The 11,498-nt window shown below is 33.3% G+C and overlaps 1 protein-coding gene across 1 annotated transcript; it reads left to right on the top strand.

The window, feature by feature from the left end:
- The first annotated feature begins 5,745 nt into the window (after positions 1-5,745).
- Positions 5,746-9,845, top strand: LOC105131748 (glycerol-3-phosphate dehydrogenase [NAD(+)] GPDHC1, cytosolic-like). Its single transcript, XM_011034880.1, has 5 exons — positions 5,746-7,157; positions 7,739-7,960; positions 8,439-8,686; positions 9,078-9,217; positions 9,547-9,845. The coding sequence occupies exons 1-5, from the start codon at positions 6,503-6,505 to the stop codon at positions 9,689-9,691; spliced, it is 1,410 nt and encodes a 469-aa protein (XP_011033182.1). The 5' UTR covers positions 5,746-6,502; the 3' UTR covers positions 9,692-9,845.
- Positions 9,846-11,498: the final 1,653 nt, after the last annotated feature.

Raw genomic sequence — 11,498 nt, 5'->3', positions numbered from 1 at the left:
TTTGATCATTGGTGCTTAGCTTTTTTTTTTTAAGGGTAAGCTATTATAAAAATTCAAAACTAGTAATATTTACAAAGTCATTTTAGATCATTTTAAAGAAATTATGAGTGAAAGATTTTCACGGTTCTTATTAATTTACAAGCAGAGTTACAAACATATATATAGAGAAATCTTTAGCCAGCTATTGTTACCATCCTTTTAGGATAGATATCCTATCAGCAGCAAGATATAACTGTCAGGTCTTTGTCATATGATTACACGTGGAATTATCCTTCAATGCTAACTGCCACTATAATTTTAGGAGCAATGAGAGTGTACAAGTGTTGGACACTAGATATTTGCAATACTCCCCTCAAGTTGGATCCAGAGAATTAATAGATCTAAGCTTGCTTAATAGTTGGTAAAATTGAGTAGAAGACAGAACTTTGGCAAATATATCTACCAATTGATCGTTTGTATGCACATAATGAGTAGTAATAAGTTTTGACTGAACTTGTTGCTGAATGTAGTGAAAGTCAACTTCAATGTGCTTCGTACGTCCATGAAAAACAGGATTAGATGCAATATGCATGACTACTTGATTATCACAATAAAAATTCATGGGAATACTGCACGAATAACCTAGATCGGTTAGAAGACGTTTAAGCCATACAAGCTCACATGCCATTAATGCCATAAAGCGATATTCGGCCTTTTTTATTTTTCCACAAAACTAGGTTACCACCAACGAATATACAATACCTCGTAGTTGATCTATGATCAAGAGCATAGCCAGTCTAATTAGAATTAAAGTATCCCATAATGTTTGTATGTTCATTATTATTCATAATGATGCCACGACCAATAAATTATTTCAAATATTAAAGAACGCATTTCACCATTCTTAGGTGTTGAATGGTTGGGGTATGCATGTGTTGACTGATAAGACTAACAAAAAATGCAATGTTGGGTCGCGTGATGGTTAAATATATAAGTTTTCTGACAAGTTTCTGATAGTGGCTAGGAGAATCAAAAGTTTCCCCATTTGATTCCAATTTTATTTTGCTATCTAGTGGAGTGGACACAGACTTAGAATGTAGCAAATCATCATTTTGAAGTAAGTCCATAATGTATTTTTATTGATTTAGAAATAACCCTTTGCTAGAGGTTGCCATTTCAATTCCAAGAAAATACTTCAAATGCCCAAGATCTTTGATTGAAAATTAGAGCTGAAGATTCTTTTTCAATAGAGCAATAGAATCACTATTATTACCTATAATGATGAGATCATCCATGTATATAAGAACCATGAGATTGTCATTTGTGTTGAGTTGAACATACAAAGAAGATTCAGCTGAACTCTTTTTAAAACCGAGAGCTTCAGGGGCAGTACTTAGTTTAACATGCCATGTACGAGGACTTTGTTTCAACCCATAAATAGATTTATATAGTTGACAAACCATTCTGGAGTCTCCACCTTGAGGATGTCCTAGTGAATGCTTTATAAAGACTTCTTCTTCAAGATCTTCATGCAAGAATGTATTTTTAACATTCAGTTATGACATCTCCTACCCATTGTTGATAGCTACAGATAACAAAACTCTGATAGTAGTCATTTTGGCAACTGGAGTGAATGTCTCCTTATAATCAATGCCGAATTTCTAAGTAAATCCTTGAGTAACAAGACGAGCTTTATGTCAATCAATTGAACCATCAGAATTGAATTTTATTTTAAATATCCAGCGACTTCTAAATGTCTCCTTATAATAAATGCTAAATTTTTGAGTAAATCCTTGAGCAACAAGACGAGCTTTATGTCGATTAATCGAACCATTAGAATTGAATTTTGTTTCAAATATCCAACAACTTCCAATTGCATGTTTTTCATGAGAAAAAGGAGCTTACTCCAAGTTTTGTTTTCCTTGAGAGTTATTATTCTTTTGCCATAGCCTTTTTCTATATACCTTGAGATTGAGCTTTTTGAAATTTTTTGGATTCATGAACACTGGAGATCGTTGTAAGGAAAGTTGTGTGCAAAGGTGATAGTTTTCGATAAGTCAGGAATTTATTAATTAGGTACTTGATTGTATAAGTGGCATAATCTTGCAGTTTGACAGGAGAGTGACGAGTCCATGGTGGATTATGTCCTAGATGTATTGCTCTGTTTTGAATACTGGATAATTGACATTCCATGGAGTTGATAATACCTACTAGGGAAACATTATTAGAAGACTCCACGTTGTTATCAGAAACAACCACAAGGGATGGTGAGTTTGTAGTCAGATCCGTAGCTGATTTAAGCAAATAAGTAGAATTCTCATTGTGAGTATTAACATGGAGTAAGGGAAAAACTCCTGGAAGATCTCTTCTTGACTAGTGCCTTCAAAATAAGGACTAGTTTCGACAAATCAAACGTCTCTAGGGATGTATAGCTTCTTGAATTTAGGCTCATAACACTTGTATCCCTTCTTAGTTTACGAGTAACCTAAGAATATGCATTTAACAGCTCTAGGATCAAGTTTATCATGTTGAGTAGCTGGTAAATATACGTAGCAAGTGCAACCAAATACTTTAAGGTATGGCACATCTTGTACTTTGTCCTGCAAAACCTCAAGACGACATTTATAATCCAGCACTCGGCTAAATAAATAATTTATAAGATGAGTGGTAGTAATAACTCCATAAGACTAAAAAGATTTAGGAACATTCATTTAGAGCATTATGGTGTGATTTTTCTTTATTAGATCACAATTTTTACTTTCAGCAATTCTATTTTGTTGTGGCATGCTGACATAACTAGTCTGATGCAATATGCCATTAGAGTTTAGGTAGTTTGTTATATTGTAGGACATATATTCTGAGCCATTATCAGTACGTATAACTTTAATTTTGACTGAAAATCGAGTAGTGACCAATATATGAAAATCTTTGAAATATACAAATATTTCACATTTAGATTTTAATAGATAGACCCAAGTAACTCTAGAGAAATCATCAATAAATTTTACAAAGTATTTAAAATAATCAAGGGAAGAGGAGAAAGGTCCCCAAACATTTGAATATACAATTTCAAATGTTTGAGTAGTTTAAGACACTAATGATTTAAAAAGAAGCCTGAATGACTTAGAAAAATGACAAATCTCACAATTAAAAGTTCTTTTAGGTAAAACTGGAGATATGTTATTAAAGATAGAGGCTGAAGGATGGGTTAAACGGCGATGCCAAAGGAGATGCTCACTGATAGGAGTAGACATAGCTAGAAACCTTTAGAAATTTAAGAATCAGGAGTGAAATAGTAAAGTCCATGTAAGTGGAATCTTTCACCAATCATCTTCTTGGTGATGAGGTTCTAAAAAATAACCTTGTAAGGAGAGAGAATAACTTCATAATTAAGTGAGGAGGTCAACTTTTTTACAAAAAATAGTTGGAAAGGAAAGGAGAGAATATAAAGAACATCAGACTCGATAGTATGTGACAAAATTTTTATTTTTCCTTTACCCTTTATAAGAGCACCTTTTATATTTGCTAAAGAGACAAACGCAAAAGTGGAAAAAATAGAGAAATCAGAGAAATTGGTCAATTTATTAGATATATGATTAGTGGCACTGTAATCAACAACTCGTATATTATGAAAACTACCAATCTCTAATGCAGTCATAAAAGTAAGAAAAATACCTTGACTAGTTTCAGACTTTGCATAAGCTAGGAATCCTGCAAATTGATTGAGAATAGTTGCAGGTTGATTATATCCTCTAATTTGGGTTGTTCCTTGACTGAGCTTGTATTGTAGGTAGCTTGCGAATTCATTCAATAGTCCAACAGGGCTAAAAGTAAATGATTCACTAGAATGAGTAGTCAAACTCGCTTTATATAGAGTAATTTGTTTCCCTTCATGATCTTTCATAAATTTTAGTTTTATCTCTGGGTGCAGACTTCAACACCGATCAAATGTATGTCCAATGTTATGGCAATGCTGACATTTGAGATCCAGTCATTTGCATTTGTAGATTTTTCCTTCAGAGAATGGACATGCAAGATATCAATTAACATCAGGATGACTTGGAGCAGTGGTACAAGACATGACTTTTCGACGAACTTCTTCAAGTTGGATTGTGGCACACACATTTTGGAAGGATGGAAGATTAGAGTTCATCAGAATGTGGCTTCTTAGGTTATTAAAATCAGGTTGAGAGTAAGTTTCCCAGTAAACTAACAAAAGGTTTATCATCTTGATTAATTTTGACAATGTCTCAATGAAGTTGAAAGATCTGGGCAATATTGTTTTGGTTTTTATACATGTCACAAATAGTATTTCAAATATTCAAAGAAGATTTAGAGTAACTAAAAATTTCAATAAGATTGCACTTCATTGAATTTAGAATCCAAAAGAAAACCAATTGATTTTTTGATAACCAAGCTTCATGCTCCAATGGGCTAACTTAAGGAGATATAACTGTGTCATTGATAAATTTAATTTTAATTCTAAAATTAAATTCAGTTGTAATTGTCTTGACAAAGAAAAATAATTAAATTCATTCAAGAGCTCAATTTATATGAGCGGTGCTATATCAACATGAGAGGCTTTGGATAAGGAGGTAACTATCTCCTTTGTTCCTCCAGCTATATCATGACTTTCATATTTAGCCATGACAACAAAACAGAGAGAAATTGCGCAATGAAGAGAGATCACTGTTTGATAACATGAAAAAATTATAAGTGAAAGAGTTTCACTGTTACTATTAATTTACAAGCAGAGTTATATATATATATATATATATATATAGAGAGAGAGAGAGAGAGAGAGAGAGATCTTTAGCCAGCCATATGAACACAATCCTTCCCAAGTTATTCAAGAAGTGGGTCCATAACAAGTACGAGTGATTTGCCGGGATGCTATAATTAATCTCAATAAATGTGCAACAAAAGTTAGGTACCCAGTGCCGCATGGCCTCTTGGTTAATTACTGCAGAGTAAATAAATAAATAAATAATACCTCCCCAACATTCTATAAGAAGTGAAAAACTTGTTCTCAGTGAAGGAGCTTAAAACATGACATTTCTGAATAGAGTTGAAGGTTTAAAACTCATGCCAGCATTATCGTAATAAGCATTTTGGTTCCAAATTAGGAAGTCTTATGATGTTCTTGAGGTGATAGAATTTTAATGTTAGCCTAGAAATAATTACATAAGTTAAGAAGAAAATATTAGAAAAATATCAATTTAATATTTTTGAAAATATTAAAAAAAAAACATATAAAAGCAGAAACATAAACTATGCTAATCACCCTCCTAAATTTGAACAACAATCACAACTAATTTGATTTCTCCTCGATGAGATTGATATATAAATTCAATTTATCATATATGTGTATTATATATACATAGAGAAAGAGGATTTTTAAGAGCAATAAAAATTGAAATCCATTCACTTACATTGAAAATTAAACACAAACAGTTCAAATTTGGATAATTAAAAGATCCTGACTACCCTTATTATTTCCCATATAGAGTGATGGATTACATGAAATGGAATACAAAATCAATTTTCTAAACTGATACAAATGTGAAATACATTGATGGGATTAAGTTGATTTTCCAATTTTCTACATGTTTAATTAAATTTCTCATAATTAAGTAAGGTACGCATGGGGGGGCAAGGGACGGCAGACCATGGTAATCCAATATTAATGACCGTTGGGGAAGATGGCAGCGTACAAAATCTTTAATGCTTTCTTGCCGGTGCAATGTCTCCTTTGCCAATTCAACTCAACTGTACCCATCCATGCCTCTCTGTCAATAATTTTGAAGCTGCTGCTTTCACCAGTTTCTTGCTTCCCTTTCTCACCTCCCGTGCACTTTTTATGTCACTTCACTGTACATCACATTCTTTCATGCATTATTTATTTCCCTTCAAACAATGCAAGTTGAATTCATTGCTGCCAAAACTTTGGCGGGTCTTAATGACTTGTAGGAACTGAACATGCTTTGTTGTTGTTAACAGATAAGGTCGGTGTTTTTGACTTTTTTTTTTTATATATTTATTTGTATTTTGAAAGTTTATAGCTGGGTAGATGAACAAATTCAGACGGACAAAACAAAGTTATAGGGTTTGATTTTTCTCATTTTGTCATGTACTACTTGAGTAGATGAAAGAAGGGTTTGTGTATCTCTTCTACCTCTTCTCTTGTTTTGTAATTTTTGAGTCAAATTATTAGAGGTTTCCTTAATAGGTTGGTTTGAAAATCTTAGTAGAGGAATGAAAAATTAGTTTTGGTTTAGGTAATAAGATCTACCAATAAAGATTTCATTTTAATGCAAGGTGGCATCTTGGTAATCAGGACTTGGTTTTTTCGAGGGAAGATTTGAGTAGTTTGGCGTTGTGAGATCAAAATCTATACCAGGATCAATGTTAGGCTGATTTTAGAATTCGGTATAGTTGATGAAATTTCAATAGTGATACCCATTAGAGTATACCTTTTCTACTGGAAAGAGTTTGATCGTTAATTTATTGTTGCTGGAAGAAGATGGTTGGAAGTATTAAGACAATGAATTATCACATTAATGGATGGTCTGCTCAAAATTGTAATGGCCTAGAAGAGAAGCTTGATGAGCTTCGAAGCCTTCTCGGCAAGGCTGATGGTGATCCATTGAGAATTGTTGGTGTTGGGGCAGGTGCTTGGGGAAGTGTTTTTGCAGCTTTGCTGCAGGATAGTTATGGTCGGTTCCGAGAGAAGGTCCAAATCAGGATATGGAGAAGGCCTGGAAGGGCTGTTGATAGAGTCACAGCAGAGCATCTCTTTGAAGTGATCAATTCGAGGGAGGATGTATTGAGAAGGTTGATCCGGCGATGTGCATATTTGAAGTACGTTGAGGCCAGGCTAGGCGATCGGACTCTATTCGCTGATGAGATTTTGAAGGATGGATTTTGCTTGAACATGATTGATGTACCACTTTGTCCTTTGAAGGTTGTGACTAATTTGCAAGAGGCTGTTTGGGATGCTGATATTGTGGTAAATGCTGTGCCTTCCACAGAGACACGCGAGGTGTTTGAAGAGATTAGCCAATATTGGAAGGAGAGAATCACAACACCCATCATCATCTCCTTGGCGAAGGGTATAGAAGCTGCATTAGAACCTGTTCCCCATATAATCACACCTACACAAATGATTAACAGAGCGAGTAAGTGCTCTTCTATCCGAGTCTCAAAGCACACGGAAGAAGTCGAATCAGAATGTTTAAAAAGAAAAAAATTCCTTGCCTTCTCATCCATAAATCATAATGCAACATTTTGTTAATTATCTCTCGCAATTTTATGATCACACCATGCTTCTTTGTCTGGTTTTACTTGTTTGATCTAAAAGCTTTATTAGCTAGTTCAACTGCTTTGTTCATACTCGTGAACAATGCTAGCTAGCTTCTTTGTTTCGCTGGTGTCCGTTCTACTCATGCTCAACCAAACTTATGACAATCCATTCTGACTGCAGATTCATTCAAGTTTAAGACTTTACAAATCTACATCTTTAGCATTTGCTGTATGCTGTTAACAATGAAAATGCTATTCAAATGCAAGTATCCCTCCCATCCAATTGTATAATAAATAATTCTTCCATCATTTGATAATCCTTATAATTGAAGTCCTCGGAGCATGAAATTTCAGTGATTCTGTATTCTTCTGTCCACCCTGCATTCTTATGCATTTCTGTCAGTATTTTCTCCACTTCAGAAATTGCCCTCATCTTAATGTTGTTTATGCTTGGTAGCTGGAGTTCCAATGCAGAATATACTTTATCTTGGTGGACCAAATATTGCTTCAGAAATATACAACAAGGAATATGCTAATGCTCGAATATGTGGAGCTGACAAGTGGAGAAAGCCTCTTGCTAAGTTTTTGAGGCAGCCCCATTTCATTGTATGGGACAACAGTGACCTTGTCACTCATGAAGTCATGGGTGGCCTGAAGAATGTCTATGCCATTGGAGCTGGTGAGTTTTGACTTTCTTCTTGCTAAAAAATGTTTAAACTCTATTTCTACACAAACCAATATCTCCTATAGATGCATGGCCAGACTCCAGAGGTTACCTGGTTCTTGCCTGGTCATTATCTCTAGCTATCGATTCAAGGATATGAAAACATGGTTAATGATGCAATTTGTGTAATGCCTTCTTGAAAGCATCACAATTATTGTCTTTTTACAGAATGGTTCCATAACGTCACACCATAACTCTGTAATTCTACCAATAAATTCTGTAATGAACTGAATCAAGTGTATATTACTAAAGCCTAGCAATTTTGAATGGTATTGGTTCAGCAATTGTGAATTGTTGCTGAGCATGGTGCTGAACACCATGCTGTATGTCTGCACATTATTACAAACAATAAGCAAAATGAATGACAAATGCTTGTAATATTAACCTTTTGCTTTGCATCTGCAAACTCAATTTTCCAATTTGATTTTCATAGGGATGGTAGCGGCCCTTACTAATGAAAGTGCTACCAGCAAGTCAGTCTACTTTGCACATTGTACATCAGAGATGATATTTATTACTCATCTATTGGCTGAAGAACCTGAGAAGCTTGCAGGGCCTTTGCTGGCGGACACATATGTAACCTTGTTAAAGGGTCGTAATGCATGGTATGGCCAAATGTTAGCCAAAGGGGAAATTAGCCGGGATATTGGTGATAACATCAGTGGGAAAGGAATGATTCAGGTACTGAATATCATTTTGACTCACTTCTTCAAATTTTATGAGATGGAATCATTCACTCTGAGAGATATTGTATGTTCAGATTGTGGTAGTACTTTAGGATACATAAGGAAGATAGTTCGTTACACTTTCTCAAACTCAGTTTAAATGTCTCTTTCAACTATGAATGACCTTTGGGTAAAAGAAGAGAAAAAAATCTATGCACTTGAGGTGGTGGTTTTACCTGCTTTCTACCTCAGGATTGCTGTACTGATCTCATGGATTTGCTTGTAATGGAACATTCATCATCATACCAGTATAACATCCTAAGCTCAATTTGAGGGATATTCTTTTCCTCAATCCCAAACTAGCTGGGTATAACAATTCCTAGACTGTTGTGTTTTTCTCATTGCAGGGTGTTTCGGCAGTTGGAGCATTCTATGAACTCCTGAGCCAGTCAAGCTTGAGTGTGTTACACCCTGATGAAAAGAAACCTGTTGCACCTGTTGAACTCTGCCCGATCTTGAAAACATTGTATAAAATACTGATAATAAGGTAATCTCATACTGCAGTGCAACTTTATCATCGAACACAACAAGTCAGATTTCAAAAAACTTTCAATTTTACGAGGCCTGCAGAGATGACTTATTTTTTGGAGCCATGGCTGGAAGTTGCATGAGTCTTGCTTTCTTATTGTACTTATTTGATATACATTCTGGAAATTTGTAGAAAATCTCATTCCTAGACCAGAGCTACGTACATGCTATGCTGATAAACACCTTTTCTACAACATTTTTTTTTAATCTTTTGTTCCAATGGTTGCAGTTTATTCTTGTCATTAATGAATCTAATCTTCCATTTGTGTTTGATATGTGGATATTCAGGGAGCAATCATCACAAGCTATTCTGCAAGCACTAAGGGATGAAACACTGAATGATCCCCGGGAACGCATCGAGATTGCTCAAAGCCATGCTTTCTACAGGCCTTCTCTTCTTGGCCAACCTTTGGCTACTTTGCATTGCCAATAAAAGTTATCATGAAGGAATTAGTAAAACATATAAAAGAAATTGTTGAATGAACCCTCTGAATAAAAACACATTGCTGTTATAATGTATTCTGTATTGTCTTAATATTGTGAAAGCTCAAAGCCTTTAATTAGTTGATTGATTTCATCACCTTGCATTATTTTTGTGAAACACTTGATGGGCTTAAAATTATAGCCGCCATGAATTCAGAATGTTTGGAGTTCGCCATTGCACCAACAGATTTGACTTGACATGGCCAGTCTCAAGCCATGAAGAACTAATTACAGCAAAATCCAAAGGGATTCTTGAATACCTCACTATGCCTACCATCATCAAGAAGACAGTCATTGGGAGCAATCAACCGTAATAGTTTAGGATCGACGACTCTCTCTTCTTAGCACCATTTTTCAACTCGGCCTGGTCTAAGGTTTAAGTCGTGGATTTACTATAGTTAAATTTATAACAATATTATTTTAATTTTTTAAAAAACTAAAACATATTATTTTAGATAAAAATAAAAATAAATTCTTTAAATTTACATAGTCGAGTTCGATCAGGTCAAGCTTTCAAACTGATTCAAAATAAAATTTAATACACGTGAGGTTTTACAATGACAAATTATTAGATTAATTTATTAGATTAGATCGGATTTAATAACTATATTTTTTCATGAAAAAAGAAGAAGATGGATAGTGCATCCTGTGTCGCATTCATATACAATTTGAACGACGAGCAATGGAAGGATCATAGTTAAAGTTATTAAAGCAGGATTGATCTAATACAAAACAAGAATACCAAAATCCTAGATGCAGATTTTCATCTAATAATTACAAAAAGGAAAAGGAAAATTCAATCTCGTTGGACAACTCAAAACTCACATCAAAGGTGAAAGTGCATGGATTAACAAAAACACAGACCATCCTTTTAGGATAAAAATCAAGCTTCAAAGTATAGAATTAAGAAGTAATAATGGATCCTTTGTAGACAATAATTATAATTATATTATAGTAATAAAATAAAAATAACACTAAAAGAGGGTAGTGTTTTACTGAATATCATCCTTTGTTTACATAGAGAGTAATGCACCGTTGATTGCATTGTGCATCTATAATGCAATTTTCATATCACGTGAAAAAATACATTTACATCCTTGAGATTTTTAGTTTTTTTTCACATTTAGTCCTTGTAGTTTTAATTTTTTGTATTTTATTCATTTTTTTTTGTATTTTAGTTCTTGGATATTAAAAAAGAATATAAAGTTGTCAAAAAAGAAAGAGATGGAAAAGAGTTCGATTAGCCATAAAAATAAAAATAAAAACACAGATTTGAAAAGTGTTTGATGGAGGTGATTTGAACATTTAATCATGCCAAAAAAAAATATACATTTTTATGATAATATGTGAAATGTGTATGATTTAAAAAAGAACATGCATAAATATTCAATGAGAATAAAAAAACATATATATATATATTATTTTATTTTATCATCAATTTCTTATTTTATATTCTCCAATTAATTATTCTTTCAATGTTTTTTCCTGAAAGAAAATTAATTTTTTACTTTATAGATCATGATAAGTTTTAATTTGAATAATTTTTTTTAAAAAAGCATGTTTTTTCCAAAATTAAAAGAAATAAATGAATAACAAAAATGAAAATTTATCTAAAAATGTATTTTCTTTCCTTCTTAAATTAAATTAATTGAGTTTAGATAGATATTTAATTTAATTTCTTTTAATTTTTTATTCAAATAACAAAATTATTTATAAAAAGATTATTATCCCGTCAAATATATATATATATAAAAGGA

Source organism: Populus euphratica, unplaced genomic scaffold (genome assembly GCF_000495115.2).
Source record: "Populus euphratica unplaced genomic scaffold, PopEup_1.0 scaffold101.1, whole genome shotgun sequence".
Classification (NCBI taxonomy): Eukaryota; Viridiplantae; Streptophyta; class Magnoliopsida; order Malpighiales; family Salicaceae; genus Populus; species Populus euphratica.
The sequence above is the reverse complement of the archived record's forward strand: the minus strand, read 5'-3'. Positions and strand labels throughout refer to the sequence as shown.

What these genes read in the sequence shown, in the direction of transcription:
- LOC105131748 (XM_011034880.1), top strand. Translation starts at nt 6,503, where the DNA reads ATGGTTGGAAGTATTAAGACAATGAATTATCACATTAATGGATGGTCT. An exon ending in GTGGGAAAGGAATGATTCAG is followed by an intron (nt 8,687 to 9,077) that starts GTACTGAATATC and finishes TTCTCATTGCAG; the next exon opens with GGTGTTTCGGCAGTTGGAGC. An exon ending in TATAAAATACTGATAATAAG is followed by an intron (nt 9,218 to 9,546) that starts GTAATCTCATAC and finishes GTGGATATTCAG; the next exon opens with GGAGCAATCATCACAAGCTA.